This window comes from Akebia trifoliata, unplaced genomic scaffold (genome assembly GCF_017979445.1).
Source record: "Akebia trifoliata isolate Shusen 1 unplaced genomic scaffold, ASM1797944v1 Contig00873, whole genome shotgun sequence".
NCBI classification, from domain to species: domain Eukaryota; kingdom Viridiplantae; phylum Streptophyta; class Magnoliopsida; order Ranunculales; family Lardizabalaceae; genus Akebia; species Akebia trifoliata.
This window is the reverse complement of record NW_028237290.1, coordinates 20,519-39,343: the sequence shown is the minus strand read 5'-3', so window position 1 is coordinate 39,343 and position 18,825 is coordinate 20,519. Positions and strand designations below refer to the sequence as shown.

At 33.6% G+C, this 18,825-nt stretch overlaps 1 protein-coding gene across 1 annotated transcript; it reads left to right on the top strand.

Annotated features, from left to right (window-relative positions):
• Positions 1–40: 40 nt before the first annotated feature.
• On the top strand, positions 41–15,641 carry LOC147380932 (putative LRR receptor-like serine/threonine-protein kinase At1g07650; the record flags this gene model as incomplete). Its single annotated transcript, XM_086431040.1, has 22 exons — positions 41–150; positions 276–344; positions 435–506; positions 606–674; positions 806–877; positions 1,423–1,494; positions 1,594–1,665; positions 1,767–1,832; positions 1,920–1,991; positions 4,137–4,205; positions 4,324–4,383; positions 8,146–8,211; positions 8,318–8,353; positions 8,510–8,544; positions 9,299–9,669; positions 9,745–9,943; positions 11,925–12,062; positions 12,894–13,012; positions 13,132–13,342; positions 13,448–13,685; positions 14,783–14,933; positions 15,085–15,641. Coding segments are annotated over 22 exons (2,775 nt in total), but the record flags the coding sequence as incomplete, so codon positions are not given.
• Between the last annotated feature and the right edge of the window lie 3,184 nt (positions 15,642–18,825).

Below are 18,825 nucleotides of genomic sequence, written 5' to 3'. Positions count from 1 at the left end.
AGGGCTAAAAATATAATCCACAAACAGACCCCATTATTAATTTGGGGAAAATTTTCACAATTTTCTTTTGGAGTTCAGAGTGCTCAAAAGTCAGGATCTGTTAGGAGTGCCCCCACCAGAGCTGGTCAAGCTTCAGTACCTCGAAGAAATGTAAGACCTCTTCCATACACCCCCTAGCTCACTTTAGCTTTTGCTTGCATTATTTCCTTAAATTACGCCAAATTTAAAAAGAAAGGTTGTTTACTATTCTTCTTCTTCCTCACACTCCTCCACAGTGATCTCACCCGCACTTACCTCAAAGGTACAATACCAAAAGAATGGGGTTCCATGAAATTAATAAATATGTAAGCTGTCCCACTCTCTTAAACCCTTCTCCAATCCCCATAATTGTTTTTCTTCTAAAAGTTAAAATTAACAGAGAATTATGGTTTCAGCTCCCTTACAGGAAATGGGTTATCGGGTATGATCCCGAACGAACTAGCGAACATCTCCACCCTCAAAAAATTGTAAATTTTTTTTTTTTTTTTTTATAAACTTCTTGTCATCTATTTTATTACACCAAAGTCTTTTAAGAGTTTCTTCTAAATGGAAATTCAAAATTTCAGGGTCTTGGATATGAACCAACTCTCCGGAATTTCTCCAAAGCTTGGAAATCTGGTTGGCATAGAGCTACTGTAAGGTTTTTTTATATTTTTTTTTTTTTTTATTTTTTGAATATGGGTATTTGTTAAATTGGCGTGTTTTCGAAGAATTTTATCAATTTTCAAAATACAATGGATTGATTGTTGAGGTTTTGTTATTGTAGACATCTTAGCTCCAACAATTTTACTGGGGAGTTGCCAAAGACATTTGCTAACCTGACCAACTTGAAGGACTTGTAAGTTTTTTTTTTCTTCTTTTTAATCAAAATTTCTTTGAGTATTTGAGTTCAATATTAGGTTGAATTACCATTTCGTGAGCGGAAAATGAGTTATTTATGATTCTGGCTAACTGTTCATTTTAATTACCAAAACGTGAATGAACACATTTTTTGTTTTTTTTTTTTTTTCTTTTTAATCAAAATTTCTTTGAGTATTTGAGTTCATATTAGGTTGAATTACCATTTCGTGAGCTGAAAATGAGTTATTTATGATTCCGGCTAACTGTTCATTTTAATTACCAAAACATGAATGAACAAATTTTTTGTGCCCTTTCCATGACAGACGCGTACCCAACCGAGTACCAAAACTGCGTGCATTCATCATTATTCATTTCAAACAGGTTCTTTAAACCAACGAAATTGTCACTTTAAAAACCTTCGATTTCATTATCGTTCACGTTTTGGTAATTAAAATGAACAGTGAGCCGGAATTGTAAATTCATCAAAATTTGATCACTTTTTTGTAAATATCCTTCAATATTATCTATGTTACTATTATACAGTCGGATAAATGATAATCACTTCACTGGAAGGCTACCTGATTTTATTCAGAACTGGACAAAGCTTGATAGATTGTAAGAGTTTTAATCAACATTTTTGAGTGCCTTTCAGTCTTAAAAATCCCATATTTTCAATAACTTGTGATGCATGTCATTGAATTTCGTTAATGGCAGAGAGATAATGGCAAGCGGTTTTGAAGGTCCCATTCCTTCTGGTATTTCTCTTTTGACAAAATTAACTAACTTGTGAGTAAACCCTCCCTTATTTCATCTTCTTTTAATGTTTTGTGAATTTGTGTTTTTTTTGGTGATCTTTGATTAAAACTTGGTGGAATTTCTATGTAAAGGAGGATCAGTGACATAAATCTAACAAACTTCCCACCACTAAATAACTTGACAAAAATGAAGACACTGTGAGTTAAATGCTTCTTATGTGTCTCATGATTATAAAGTGTTAAAACAATTTAAATTGACATGAATTGGATTGGGTTGGGTTGCAGAATATTGAGGAATTGTAATATTACTGGAGTGATACCGGATTATCTTGGGGGTATGGCAAACCTGAAAATGTTGTAAGTATAGGCGATCCTTTTTTGCTTCAATTATGATTTTTAAAGATTTCTGTACTAGATGTTGATATGCTTATCTATCACAAACTAGATTTTGGAGACCGATACCCATAGTCTAACTCATAATCTGAAAACCTAGGTGATGAAGAATATTTAGTCTAATTGGACCCTATGCTTCACGTACCATTTCAAATCTTTGAGATTTTTTCAATCTGATACCTATAGAAGATTCAAGAAGATGATCGTGTTGGTTTGGGAAATTTTTTAATTACCCCAAGGTTTTGAACCATTTATTATCTTATTATTGTTATTATTTTGAAAGATCATTTTCAAATAGGTTTTTTCTTTTTCGGAAAATACTAAGCTTTCATTTGCAAGTGTGGGATGTCCCAATTGTGTGGCCCGAGGAAGAGCAACCACCTAAGGTGTAAAATACTTACATGCCCTTGATTAATTACCCCTCAATCCAAAGGGAATTATACTAGTTCTGTTTTCCTTAGTAATGCCCTCCACATGTTGGCTATGCTGGATCCCTCCAAAATGAAATAATGGATGCCACACACTTATGATAGTTAAAAAGATAACTAACTAAAGAATAGGGTTCACTTGGACCCATAATTTGGGTCAGGGCATTACATTATCCAAGGCCAAGATTCATAGTCTTGCATAAATGACTAGTGCATATTTGATTCAGTTCATTGTGAGGCATGAAGTTTCCTAACACTATTGAATCATTGTTGATAGAATTGAAGATGATGTAAATATCTAATACAATTGATCTCTAGTGAGATAGTATTAAATAGAGAAAGTGGGTATCTATAGTTACATAATTACCCTAACTACGTACACCTTAGTACCTTAACTAGATGATCTAATCCTAATTAACATAAAATATGATTTGGTATGTCTTCATACACCTTAGTACAATGCAAGAAAAACTCATACTCTAATGATGGGGAAACGAAGGGGAAGATCACCATCTTTCTATTATGATAAGAACCTTGAATCTACAAGGAAAAAAATCTACGGTTCTTGCACCTGCCACGTCAATGAGTTTTTAAGTTACCTTGTCAGGTTGAGTTACAAAATCAGCACTCTTTGACTCCACTTCTACTACAATTGTACGTATCCAAAATATCTAGAAAAACTTAAAGTCGACATAGTAAACTTGCCAAACTAGTAAAAAATTCTAATTCGAATAAAATGTCATTATTAACCTTGAAATACCTAATAATGATCTTCTAAAACAATTTCATACCCAAAATACCACAAAATATCCCAAAATATGCTAAAATGAAAATTACTAAAACAGAAAGTGTAACCCAAAAAGTCTGTTTTGACATCTATTATAGTATTTTTTTTTTGTGATCCTAAAATGTGCCTAACAACACAAGGTTGTTGTCCATGTCGTAGAGCTAGTCATAAGCTTTCCAAACTGGTATAATAGTAGTTGTATTGATTTACGGTTGCAAAGTTATGTTTGTTTGAAGCTAAGGTGTGTGCTTAGCCTTTCAAGCCATCTTCTTTTGATCATGTCGTTCCATATAGTCTTTTACAGCTTATCCTACATCATTTTCATAACTTATCCAAATTGAGTTTGAACACTTAGTTTAAGATATTTGAAAAGGATCAGGACCCGTGGACTCATGAGAAGTGAACTCATATGTTCACACACAATCCCAGTCGTGTATATGTGAGATCCAACGGTTGGGATAAAAGATGTATCCCAAGAATAAATTACAGATCTCTAAGATAAATCTCAACCATTGAATCTCACATATATGGTTGAGATTGTGTTTGAACATATGAGTTCACTTTCACGACTCTACATATCCCAACCCATTTGAAATTTAGGACAGCTCATTTTCTCCACTCATATGAACAAATAAATCAAGCATTTAATATATATTGAGCAAATCTTAAACTGGATATTGATTCATTGGGGTTCAAGGAATAAGGTGAATACATGGTAAAGTAATAAACTATTTCAAAATGACCAAGTTGACTCCTAAAGAATGAATAGATGATCACAGATCTAAGATGTGTTATTCTAGCTCAAAATAACATATAGGAAGTAAGTAGCATGATTGTTAACATCTAGGATGCAACATTTTCCTTCTCTCTCTTCTGGTGTTGTGTTTTTTGCAGAGACCTCAGCTTTAATAAGCTAGTAGGACAAATTCCAGACAGCTTTAAAAATCTGCGTTTAGAGTTTGTGTAAGTGATCTAATTATCAAATTTTTCTTACGAAATTTTTTAGTATTAGCTGTTTCCAATGCTAGTGTGGTATAGATAACAAGTCAACGAACTGAATTAATGAGAGAGCATTGATTAGGTACTTGACTCAAAATTCGCTGAATGGAACTGTGCAAGATTGGATGAAGCAGAAAAACTAGTAAGTTCTTCATGAATGCTTAACGTTTATCTTACCATTACAGTTTTCTAATAAACTCAATCTTAGTTAAGGAAAATCCAATTGTGAAGCAAAATGAATATTGTAAAATGGTAATAACAAGTTTCTTCTCTTGGTGCTTTCTCTTCATCATTCTTCATGCATTGTTTTTTGTTGGTTTAGGTAGCATATTTTCTAGTTTGAATTGAAGGTTAAGAGATGTTGAAGTTAGGGTTGGATTAGGAAAGAGGGGAAAGAAATGAAAAATGAGAAAAGAAGAAGATTGAAAAAAGTAGAAGATAAAATTAGGTTTCTGATGCAAGACGGGGAATGAAGAAGATGAAATAAGGGGTAAGGGATCTAGTTTTGGGTTTGGATTAAGGATTTAGATAACTATAGGATTACTATAAAGGTTTATTATTTTGTTATGATGTTTTTCTATTTTGGTTAGGGATGGATTTAAGTTTTTAAATAAAGAAAATGATTAAGGACTGAGGGAAAGGAGGTTTCAAGAAAAGGTTTTATTGGCCATTGTGAAAGGTTTCAACAAAGGCCCATTGGGTATTAAATACAAAATTTTGTAATTAAAATATTTTGCAATAGGGTGTTGATGTAGTTAGGTTTAGGGGTATGAAATAAGGTTGGGTAAAATAAAATAGGGTAGATTTGGAGAAGAGTTTAATGATATAGGTGTTTATGGTTTAGGAAGGATTTGGTGGGTTTCTTGATGAGGTAGGAGATTCTTGATGAGTTCTTGATAGATTCTTGATGGGGTCAAAACATAACAAAAAAATAAAAATAAATAAATAAGATCAAAAAGAAATATGATAAATTACCTTGGAATCACCAAGTTTTGGATCTTCAATAACTGTCCCATCAGGTTTTCTAATTCTTTTAATCGAGTTTCTCATTGTTCGAATCTTAGTAGACATGTGAAAGAATTTTGTATTCCTATCACCTTTCTGGAGCCAAGAGACTCTAGACTTCTGCTTCCAAAAAGACTCCTTGTTGCTTGCCCATGTAGCATACTCCATCTTGGATTTTTAACACTCCATATATAGGTTTTGATCCCAACTTTGAGTAGCAAGTAAGTTTTCATATTCTTGGACTTTGTTTTCTACTTCCTTCAGTTTCATTTAAACATTACCCACAACCTCCTTGTTCCAAACATTTAAAACAATTTTCAATCTTTTGAGTGTTGAAAAGATCCGATACAAAGGAGACCTTTCCGCCCTAGAAACCCAAGAGTTCCTCACAATTTGTAAGAAGTCATCCCTCTCAGTCCAGAAATCCAAGAATCTATATTGTTTGGGCCCCAATAAAGATTTAAATAGCTGAACATGAAGAGGGTTGTGATTGGATGACAGTCTAGGCAGATGAGAAACAATAGGCGAGCCCAATTCTAAAGCCCAGGATGAAGAAACTAAGGCTCTATCCAATCTACCCTAAATACGATAACTCTCTTTCTAATTATTACACCATGTGAATTTATTTCCAGAGAAGCCAGTATCAACTAAGTTCAGTGCTCCAATCAAGTCTCCTAAGTCCTCCATTGAAGCACGGTTTGGATACTTCCCACCCTTCTTTCATCAGGATATAAGACGATATTGAAGTCCCCCACAATTATTAAATTACCTTTGGCATTTAGCGAACCTTTGAATTCATACCAAAGATCCCGACGCTCTTGAGATAACCATGAAGCTCTAAAAATACAAAAAACGACCTGTTTCTATTCCACTATGGCTTCAATAAGGATATATTGAGGCGATTGATGCAACATTCTAAAGTTCAAAGGGTTTCCGAACCAAAATACCCAAATTGACCCATGGTTATTAACGACAACATTTGAAATCGCAGCCCCAGATTTAAGAATTAATTGCATCCTCTCAAAGTTTGCATCTTTTCTTGACATAGGTTCTAGCATAGGCAGGAGAAAAGGGTTTAACTGTTTCATCAAATTTTTAAGTCTTAAAAAGGAAGAGAAATTTTGGATTCCTCTAATATTCTAGATTAGAGCTGACATTTAAAAAACAATTGTTTAGATATTTTTCTTCGATCTAGTCCTTTTAGGAGGACCCAAATTAGCCACGATTGACGTCTTCGAATTCTTAATGTCTTGACTCTATCACTTCCAAGATCAGAAGAATAATCAAGCTCTTTAGGATTGCTAGTCCAGAATTCATCTTCATTCTCTTCTGACACTTCATCATCAACTGCATCATTAGGAAGAAGTTGGATTTCTAAGTTCAACGGCTGGGATCCATTACTCAACATCTTCGATGCTACCTGTGTTCTTTCCATTAAAGACGATAAGGAGCCATATCTGGGAGTGGATCGTTCTAGCGGAGAAGATTCCCCCAAATCTTGCTCGAGAATCTCTCCTTCTTCAAGTTGGCGATTCTCCACGATAGGATCCAAGGCGGTTTCCTTGTTTGGCTCCAACAAGATCCCCAATATCGGAAACATTGGACTAGGCGTGGGGATCAACTCAGAAGCAGGAATCAGATCTTTTTGAATTTGAAATTCAAAATATGTTTGCTCTAACGGTTCCACTTCAGCTGCCACATCACATGCCACTTTGGATTTTGAAGTCTCACCTCTCCACATCAACATTAGTGGCTGCCATATCACTATCTTCCTCAATCGAAGACTGGGTAATTGCAGGACCTTTTCCTTTGTCATTAACGGGCTGATCATTCTCCTTCTGTTTTGGACCATCATGAATAACCAATGGCCTATTGGATTTGAAAACACTAGATCCAATTTTCTTTGATTTCTCTCTGTATTCCTTTCCTACATTTGTCAAAATTTGCTTCTCCACTACCTTTGATCCTGGGACAATTGCTTTGATAGGTCCTTTGAGCTTGCAGTTTTTATCCTGATGAGCAAGCTTCAAGCAATTGGTACAGTAAAGAGGGATTGACTCATAAGATATTTGTTGCCACAAACTATGCTGCCCATGATTGATCCTACTTCGATTATCTTTGAGTAGATCTAAGAGTACGCAAACTCTTACCCCATTAAGACGGGTGCCATGACTGGTTGCCCTATCAATTGCCAAGACTCCTCCAACCACCGAGGCTAAGCTTCAAAGGTTTGCATCCTCGTAGCAAAAAAATGGAATGTTCGGAAAAGAAATCCAAGTCGAAATGGAGGCAGCATCCCTTTCCGAAGGAGGGAAGAGAGGAGTCCAGTTAAAAAATCTCATCACATAGCCATTGATCGAAATCCTCTGATTTAACCATATCGAAATCATATCTGATTTGATAGAAAAGTTAAGGAGAATGTGACGAAAATCCAGTGTTAAAGCTTCACAAATCCCAGCAAGCTTCCATGATCGAACTAACTTTCTTATACTTTCCACCCTTGGATGAAATTGCTTTCCTCCATTTTTTGTCTTGGCAAACTTTGCTACTAGAGCAAACTTAAATTTCTCCAATCCAGCCTTCACATCTTCATCCGAGAATGAGATAGAAGGTTCTCCAAGCCAAAGCGATGGCTTCTTTAGAGATCTCAAAAAAGAATCATCCTTCGAAGGAGGATTTCCCTCTGTGTTGTCTTTTGATCTGGCCACTACTTCCGCAAAGGAGCGAGATCCTATTCTCAGAGGATTTTTGTTCTCCATCCTAGATCCCTTGTTGATAATAGCTTTGCTTTTATGGATGCTGAATTCAAAAAGAAAATATTGACTTATCTTATATAACAAAAATTTACTATTTTAGTCAAGAAGATGATTTTTTTTCATATTTCATTGTCGACATACAGTGATCTTTCCTACACCAACTACTTAGCAGGAAGCTCAGGGGAATCTGGATGTCAGCTAAATAACTTGTACGAATACTTTTGTTCAATTTTGGCTTTTTTATAATTCTAGCATAATATGATTAAATATTTTCTTTCTAATACTATACTTTTCACATTGTATTATTTTCTTCAGAAACCTTTTTAAAAGCTCTTCTCCAGGGAACAACTTGTAAGTCACTAATATCTTCTTCATTTTTTTAAAATTTACATCATAAAGTTTGTACATAATCACCAATTTACTCCATTAATTTATTTATCAAATACAAATGCATTCAATCTAATCTCTTAATGCTAACATGCCCGTGACCTTCTATTGATTGAGAAGTGAAGTTGCTCCATGCTTGAACCGCTGCCGAAAGAGTAAGTCTGATTTTTTGGAATGAGAAAGTTTTTTTTTTCCTTCTCAATTTTTAAAAGCTTATCTTTCTTTGTATTAGTAACCATCATTAACCATACCATTTTATTTTAATCTAGAATTCCAATAACCAACCTTTTGTAGGGGATAGGATGGGTCTACCATCCGTCCGAGCTGTAAATTAGGGATTCCCCATTTTTCTTCCCTTCTAATATAATCTAACTTAGCAAAAAAAAAAAAAACCCTTTTAAGTTCATTTGTTATTTCTATACTATGTGAAAAGAAGTAATTATTAATTTTGTATTTCTTTTTTTTTTTTTTTATCAACACCCATCTAGCATTTCTTTCTATTAATTAACATTTGAAAAAACAAAGAAAAATATCGTAAGTAATATCATTTATGAATGTCACGTGCACAACATGTTGTATATGAATTCCTTAAGTAGACGATCATGGAAAAATGAATTCCGTTCTTTGATTGCACCAAGGAAAATGTTGAGAAGAGTGTTGGTTTTTTTTAGTTTTGGGGGATTGGGTTAATTGTGAAAGAATAACATTAAGAGCTGGGAAAATCATTTTCACGTCCATTTTCCACGTGCAATCATACAGACCCTAAAACTAAATGAAAGAGAAGGATTAGACCAATTCGAGGGGCCTATTATCAAAATTAAGTTTCTTATTTAGAGCATTAATACGGGCCTATGATCAAAATTAAGTTTCCTATTTAGAGCATTAATATGTTACTTCTTTTTGTGCCAGAGCGGTATTCATTTCATATAAATTGTGGAGGAGCAAAATTTGATGATGGAAAAATGAAATATGATGGAGATGAAGACAATGCTTCTCCTTCAAAGTTTTTCCAAAGTCAATCTAATTGGGCATTTAGCAGCACTGGAAACTTCTTGGATATTAATGGCGAAAGCAGCTATACAGGAGAAAATAAAACCATCCTCTCGATGAAAAACAATCAATTATACACGAAAGCCCGCCTTTCACCCCTTTCTCTAACGTATTTTGGATTTTGTTTGGAAAATGGGAACTACACCGTGTATCTTCACTTTGCGGAGATAATGTTTACAAATGACAATTATAGTAGTTTCGGAAGGCGCTTATTTGATGTTTACATTCAGGTGATTAATGAAATTATGTGTTCATAATTAGTATATAAATGTCAGCTGATTTAATTTTAGATTAATTTATTGCAGGGGAATCAAGAACTGAAGGATTTCAATATCGTGGATGAAGCAGGTGGTATTGGTAAGGAAACAATTAAAAATTTTACTGCAGTTGTGAATACTAGTGGGACACTAGAGATCCGATTCTATTGGGCTGGGAAAGGAACAACAGGGATCCCTGTTAGAGGAACGTATGGTCCTCTTGTATCAGCTATTTCTGTGAAATCTAGTAAGTCGTCAAATGTTTTTTTTTTTTTTTAATATTAATTAAGCTTCATTAATGCTTATATAAGGTAGTGTGAGCAATGATGTTTATATCAGGCATTTCTTATCATTGAACAAATAAATTTAAATTATATGAATTCAATCTTTTCTTGATTCTTGTTGATAATTAATTCACCTATATTTCAAGAATGCAAATTGTGGAATTTTTGGAGAAAATAAAGTGAATGGACATATAATTTAAAATGATGGAAGAAACACGAGTTATATTGGCATGCCACAAAAATTTTAGGGCATTCCGTGTTGTGGATTTTAAACTAAAATTAAATTTTTTTAACGGCACGCCATATTTTTCTTCTTCCTCATCTTCTCTCTACTGCAACTCTCTCCTCTTTCTTCTTCAAGGGTTATGTAGACCCAAAAACATGATCGGACACCACAGGCTTAGATTACTTTTAAACTTTGAATTTGAGAATTCAGTGGCCGTCCATTTCCAAAGTCTTAGATTAGGGGAAAATTTAATTTTTTTAAAATCTAATCTACAACATGAACTCTACATCCATGTGTCGTCCGGTCATCTTCGTGATATAATTTGCTTGGAAGAAAGATAAAATTTTTAATAAAAACATATAATAGACCCCTTTATACCAAAAAATATTCCTTATTTTTTCCATACCATACTTTTGCTATGCTAAAATATCATATCCGTTATCATCATCATCATCATCAATATTAGAGCGTTATTCCAAAAATTTGGGATCGACTAAGTGAATCTTGTTCTTCATTCCTTCTAAAGCCATGTCTTACATTAATCCAAGTATGTTGATATCCTGTCTCACTACCTAAATCCATGTTATGTTTGTCTTCCTCTCACTCTTTATCTAAGCTTGGGATTGACAGCGTAATATAAAAGAAATTTTACTCGTAATATAAAAAAGGTATTTTAGAAAACCAAGTAAACTTGCCCTTAACGCTTAGAATATATATTAAATACCTTTAGATGTACCACTTTTTAGTCATAAATCTTTATTGGATTATATCTCTTTCTAGATTGTTGTTCCCTATTTCTCTGACCAAAATTTCAGCGATGGCAAACCCAATCGAATATACTTGAAAAACATTTCTTTGCCATATTTTTTATATCATGCAGGTTCTTGATTGTGTCTGTAACAAAAATGTCTGACAAATGATAATTCCAAATTAAAGGTGTAAATTACATTCGCTAATTTCTTAAATATGAAAACATTAAGAACAAGGTCATAAATTTTGGTTTCGGTATATATTTAAGTCAGCTTGTAAATTGAGATGTTTTTTTTATAAACATTTTGACTAGCATAGAAATAAATACAGTTTTCACAGAAATAATGGAAATGCTATATTACTTTAGGTAATATAAAAACTGACATGAAAACACACCTATAGGCCATCATACTGCGGTAAACAACCATGTGGAGTGAAAATAAAGATTAATAATGATTCACTTTGCATTAGCATTGGTATTTGAGAGCTTGACAAAACAACAATATTCTACATAGAAATGAGAATAATAATGTCATTTAAATGATTCGACTGGAATATTCTTGCATGAAAATTTTATTTTAAGTAAATTTGATTATTTCAATCGAAATTTACCATTCATTGAACTATTTTGCAAAATGAACACTCCGGAATATGTACAAAAGGAAAATGATGGTTAAATTTTGTGTCGAACCTTGTGAAAATAGAAATATTTTGGTATATTTCATATAAATATGTCAAAGTCTAATATAACAATTAAGAATGAGTAAGTACAAAAGAAAAGAAATCTGACATGAAAGTGATTTTGTTTTGTTGATTTGAACTAATTGAATTATATTTTATTGATGCATAGTCTTCAAATTTCTCTTTTAAATCAGCCAAGTGGACTTAAGTTCTGACAATTCTTGGTCTATGCATTTTTTAGTGTATCAATGGATGTATTTCTGTCTAATAATTGGGGATAAGTGCAGTTTTCGATCCTCCTTCAAAGTTGTCTACAGCTGCTGTGGTTGGAATTGTTGTGGCTTCAGTTTCATGCGCTATTTTTGTGATTATTGGTACTCTTTGGTGGAAAGGATGCCTTGGACGAAAGAGCACAATTGACGAAGGTGGGAAATCTTCCAAATGAATTACTTAATCCTCCTACTAAAGGGAAAAAAATAAATAATAACCCACTTAAAAAAAAATTTAAAAACGAAGGGAAATTACAGAAATGGGCATGAATGATTTGGTTTTTCTTTACCAGGATAGGTATCTGCTGTATGGTCTTTTACTTAATTTACTTTATACCTTTGTTTTGGATTTCTTAAAAATGAACTTATTTTTCTCCAAAAAGGTAAGAGTGTTAAACTAAAAAAATCATGACTGAACAACAGATACCCATTTTTGGTAAAAATTAAACACCAAAGTGGGTATATGAACTTTTTGACAAATATTTTTAAAATGTCTGCCAGGGAAGATAATTTAGAAAAATATACCCTCCCATTTTGGTAAAACAACCAAAAAGAAATAGGCAAGAATTTTTTCTCCTTTCAAAGATCTATTTTGAATTCACCTTACACTTATTGATGGTCTACTTTTAATATTAATTCATGTCTCTATTAACATGTCTTTGGATCATGGTTTTCAATCTCGTTCGAGACTGAGACGACCCGTATGATATGTCTTGGTATCGTCCACCAATGAGACGGATAGACAAGTCAAACATATCAGACGAGATTTAAAACCATGGTTCATTTGTTGTATAGTTAAAAAAGACGAAAACATATTGGAAATCTCGTCTGAGACAACTCATTCTTGTTCATGAACGAGACGAGACGTCAAATGAATTTAAAAACCATGCTTTGGACAGCAGGACTACGTATCACCATGTGAAAAATGAAACAATGAATGTCTGAACTTCAGGATGCACACCTTTTCTAACATATCTTTCTGGACAGATCTGAGAGGTCTAGACCTACAAACTGGTTCCTTCACACTAAGACAAATTAAAGCTGCCACAAACAACTTTGATATTGAAAACAAGATTGGAGAAGGGGGTTTTGGGCCAGTTTACAAGGTATTGTATATAGGAATCATTTTTCTTGAACCCCCATCTATCACTGTTGATCCAAATATATGCATGTCATCCCTATTATGGTTATATAATTGAAACTTTGCATTCTTACTTAAATGCAGGGTCATCTATTAGATGGTACTATAATTGCAGTGAAACAGCTTTCTTCTAAATCAAAGCAAGGTAACCGTGAATTTGTTAATGAAATTGGAATGATTTCTGCTCTTCAACATCCCAATCTTGTAAGGCTTTATGGATGTTGTATCGAAGGAAGACAACTATTGCTAATATATGAATACATGGAAAATAACAGTCTAGCCCGTGCTTTGTTTGGTAAGTGCAGCTTCATTTGCTTTTCAATAATTTGTTCCGTCTAGTAGGATAGGTAATATTGTTTAGATTGAAATCTTTAATTTTTGTGGAGTTGATGATCTAAAGGTTCAGAAGAATATCAACTGAAGTTGGACTGGCTGACCAGACACAAGATTTGTGTTGGTATAGCAAGAGGTCTAGCCTATCTCCACGAAGAATCGACACTGAAGATTGTTCACAGAGACATCAAGGCTACTAATGTCCTGCTTGATAAGGATCTTGAACCCAAGATATCTGACTTTGGTTTGGCCAAACTTGATGAAGAGGATAACACCCATATCAGCACTCGAATTGCTGGAACTCTGTGAGGCATCATGCTTATATTGCTCTTAATATATTCTGACTTCTATTATTTATTTTTATTCCTCTACCTCAAAGACTCTTCTAGTAATTTTTTTTTTTCATAATTTTATGTTCTACCTAAAAAGAGATAGTGCACTACATCAAAACTGGAAATTTTGACAAGAAAAGTTGATGGGCCAAGGCCCACGAATTTTAGAAATCGAATTTCGATGGTCCATGGCTGTCGAAATTCTTGATGTTCGCCATATTCGACGGTGTAGAGCCATCGAATTTCTCCCATCTATCATTATTTTGATGGTTTCGACACGACGAAAAAAGAAATTCGATCCTTCAGTCATCAAATTTTATGAAATTCGATGGCCTTGGACCATCGAATATGGGCTTTTTTGATGTTGCAGCTCTCTCTCTCTCTCTCTCTCTCTCTATATATATATATATATATATATATGAGAAATGCTAACGTCCAAGATCTCATGGGGACATTAGCATTATCCACCATATTCAATTTCCAATATTACCCCTATTCTTTTTGTCTTTTAGTAAAAAAGACAAAGGTATGTTGGTCTTTTACATTATAAATGCATGTATTACCTAACAAATACTAAGGACATTTTAGTCATTGGATTTCAATACCTTATTTGCAATAAATTAATGCTTTGACAATCAATGCCAACATAACAAAGGCATTTATTATGTAAAATATACCAGTATATATACCCTTATCTTTTCCACTAAAAAAGATAAAATGGAGGAGGGTATTATTGAAAAGTAAATATAGCGGAGAATGCCAACATCCCTATGAAGTCTTGGACATTAGCATTCCCTTATATATATTTCATATCTATGGGCTTCATTCTCAAATCTCTCCACATTTATGGAACTTTGATCCATTGTGCAAAATCATAATTGATTTTTCAATAAAGGCAAGCATAATAACTCAGTGTTACTGGTTAAGTAGTATAAATGTTCCCTCTGTAAATATACGAGTAAGTGACAATAATAATTTGATTGGTAGAGGTACGCATATTACAACTATTATGACTAGGTCTGAACTCATGCACACCAATTGTAATATGTGATAATCTTGATTTTTTTCAGTGGATATATGGCACCAGAGTATGCCTTAAGAGGTTACCTAACTGACAAAGCAGACGTCTACAGTTTTGGAGTTGTCACCATGGAAATTGTCAGTGGGAGGAGCAATACAAGTCCTACATCAAAAGAAGATGGCATTTATCTTCTCGATTGGGTAATTTAGATCTATAATCCTACTGTTATATTATTTTTTGCTTATAGTTAATGAGCTTTATATGATTGGACTTGATTTCCTGATAAGCAACTCCTTTACCACCTTTTTCGTTTTCCTCAAATAAATTTTTTTTTTTGGGAGGCCATTTTAGGCATTGGTTCTCAAGGAGAAAGGAAATTTAATGGAGTTGGTGGATCCAAGGTTGGGAACTGAATTCAACAAGGAAGAGGTCCTGAGGATGATTAATGTGGCTTTCTTATGCACTAACGCATCTTCGATACTTAGGCCTACAATGTCTGCGGTGGTGAGCATGCTCGAAGGTAGAACAATTGTTCAAGAGTTAGTTTCTGATCTGAGTATGTCTAGGGATGAGTTGAAATTTGAGGCCTTCAGGAACCCTTTTCAGCAATACCAAAATCCGAGCACAAATGAGAGTCAGATCCAGAGTGAGAGTCAGACCCAGAGTATGTTAGATGGTCCATGGAGTGGGTCTTCCACGTCGGCCAAAGATCTCTACCCCTACAATCCAGATTCTAGTTATTGGAATAACCGAGAATAGAGCAATGTGCACTATTTTGATTGTCTTGTTTATATGTGTACTTTACGGACGTATTTATCCTTTTCATTATGCTCAACATGAATGTAAGTTTATGAAAACATAGCTTTTATTTGAATAAAAGATACATGGTGTGATTGTGGGTTTGAGCATTTTGATCTCCCTATGAAGTTCACAATTAAAACATGGGCTACTGGAGCTTTCTTACCATGGGGTACAGACAACAAATCTATGGCTAGAAGGCTTTGTTTGTTGTTGTTGTTGTTGTTGGTTTCAGAGCATTCCATTAATGAATTTTGTGTTATACCAACCCTAATCTGTTTCCAATGCTAGGCCGAAAATGGTGTAACTTCAACCTAATGTTTTAAAATCAAATTGATGGTTGCACCGAATTTTTTTCAAATTAGTCAGACCAACCACCATTGGATCTTGATTCAATCTTGTTGTAGTAGTTTGTAGTTACTAAAAATAGTTTGTAGTTACTAAAAATAAATAAATGTGTACACTGTTTTACTAAATTAACTTTATTTATTTTAATGCAATTTGAAGTTCAAAAGAATTGATGATTCATTCATTGAACCAATTTTATTACAAAATCCAATGAAACACAAACAAACCAGCAATTGGAACTGATTTTGAAACACTGCTTCAACCTCTATTATAATTTATTTTTAAGCAATTCTACTTCATCTTCAACCTTTTTGTTTTTTTTTTTTTTTGATTTCAGAATATCCTTTACTTTCTAGCCAAAAATCTCTTCAAAAAAATCCTATCTAACTTTTAAGACTTGAAGATAGAGGTGCAGTGACCAGGAAAATAAAGTCATGATCTATTTCATTTAAATATTATTTTCGAATGAAAATATCAAATTATTACATGAATCAGTATCCAAAATGGTGTTCCTGTTCCGATAGAATATGAATGGCGTCTACGTGGTATGTTTTGGTAGGAGTTTAAAACAAGTTGGACTCCTAATTACGCCTTTTGTTGGGATAGTAATCAAATCAATCACCTTAAGGGCATTTTAGTCCTAGACATTTGGGGGGCTTTTTGGTGTTTTTGTATTTTTCTAGATAGAGCCTTTTATGGGTTTGATCTCTACAATGTGTGTTCCTAGAGAGTTTTCTAAGAGGGTTTTTAAGATTGAATGAGGGTTTTCTTAGTGGGGGATTTTCTTTGTCTCAAATACATGGACATTGTTGAAACTCTTTGAGAGGGCTTTGATCTACAAGCTTGTGGGAACAAAGTTGAAGCAAGAAGGTAGTGTGTTTGATAACATGTGTTGGTATGGAAGGTTCTTCTTAATTTTCTCTCCATTGTAAGGCATTCTCTATAAACTAGGGCTGATAACGGGTCAAGTGTGGGTCGGGTAAGACTTCTACCGATTCCGTGCCCGAATTGAAATATACACACCCATACCTAAATTTTAGAATAATGCCTGAATCCAAATTTTTACCCTAGTTTTAAGTAGATATCCATACCCGATTCTTGGGTCACCCAAATTTTTAATCTTGTCTAAAATTTTTTTTTATTTTTATTTTTATTTTTATTTTTACTTTATTAACAAAAAATATATAATAAAAAATTAATTATTTACATATATTTATATATAGAATATGAAATTATGCTTCTGTTGTCGGATAACGAGTAATCGGGTAGGATATGTATATTCATACTCGACCCTACAAAACTTTTAGGTAAATGAGTATCGGGGTAATATTACCCGAATTCTTAATTGGGTAGAAAAATATTGTCCATATTTGATTTATTTGGGTCGGATGAGTGGAGTAGATAGGTATTATCTGACTCATTGTCAAGTACCCTACTATAAACTCAAACTTGTAATTTTCTCCATGATTGATAGTGATAATTTTCTAGTCGGATTGCCTGTGCACGCAACTCTTTGTATTGTGGTTGTTTTTCCTAATTTTCTCTTGCTTCAAGTAATTTCTCTCAAAGATATTTTGCTTGTTATTGTTTTTGAGACATTTTTTATATTATTGTTGTGGGAGTTCTTGACAACATTATTTTCTTCATTAATTGCACGCAGTTTGATGTTTTTTACTTTAAGTAAAAAATGTGCCACATAGACACCATATTTTGCTACAGGAACAAGACATTGTTTTGGATCGTCACTCATTATTATATTATGTAAAAAGTTTATAGTTCCTACATCTTGCCTAGCAACTTTGTTTTAACAATCTGACTAGAAGAGTCATGCTACATAGACAGGGTTGGTTGAAGCATAAGGCCACTTAGGCAATTTCCTAAAGTCTCACCATTAGACAAGGCCCCCAAATATTTTTTCTCAAATGTTATCATGAAAATTTCACCCCATTTCTTTTCTTCTTTTCTTTTTTTATATGAAGGACCATAGCTTAGAATTAAAGAATGACACAAATAAAGACTTTAATGGTGGAATCAATGGTTTAAAAAGTTGTCCTAGACCAAGATGTATTATCCCAGTCGTCTCGATATCAGGTATGGACGAGACGGACAGACAAGTCAATGTATCAGATGAGATTTAAAACCCCACATTTATTTTTCCAATTGTTGAATAAGACATCTCAACCATATTGGAAAACTCGTTTGAGATGACTCAATATCTTGTATGGACGAGACAAGATGTGAAACCGAGTTTTTAAAACCATAGTGGAACCCCGATCCCCACTTATTGATGAATCCTTGCTCCATGTTAAACATTCTCCTCCCTCCCCTCCTTAAAAAATTAACTTTTTAATAGATTCTTATTTGAAATTTAAACTTTAAAGAAAAACATGTTAATTAAGATCTCTTATAAGAAATTGATAGTTTCAAAGAAATCAAAAAAATCTTTAATTAAATCTCAATTCCCACCGCATTGAAATTTCAAGGTTAAAAAATAAAATAATCAAAGGCCTCTTTTCCTTATGAAATCTTTCCCACATTAGATGACACATCCTACAACACTTTCAATGGCACTGTTTGTGAAAGAATCTTTGACCTCGAGTGTACAAATTTGAATCTCAAGGAAAAGCATCTATGGCTCTGTGCATACCGTAGGGTGCTGTGGGGAGGAAATCGGTGTAGCATTTTCCGACCACAAATGCTTTTTAGAGGGCTTCGTGGCCTTTCATCAGTGGATCATTTAAATTTTCAAATGTGGTGACGTGGATCATGACATCAATCTCTGTATTTATGAGATAATTGTCCAATTTTTTTATTTATTTATATTAATAATTAAAAAAATAATTTTAACAATAACGTTTCACATTTGTGTTTTTGACATTTATAAGTAGGTTAGTCCAGCGTTTTGGTTTTGCATTTAATGGGTCCCAACGTCAAATCATAGAATTG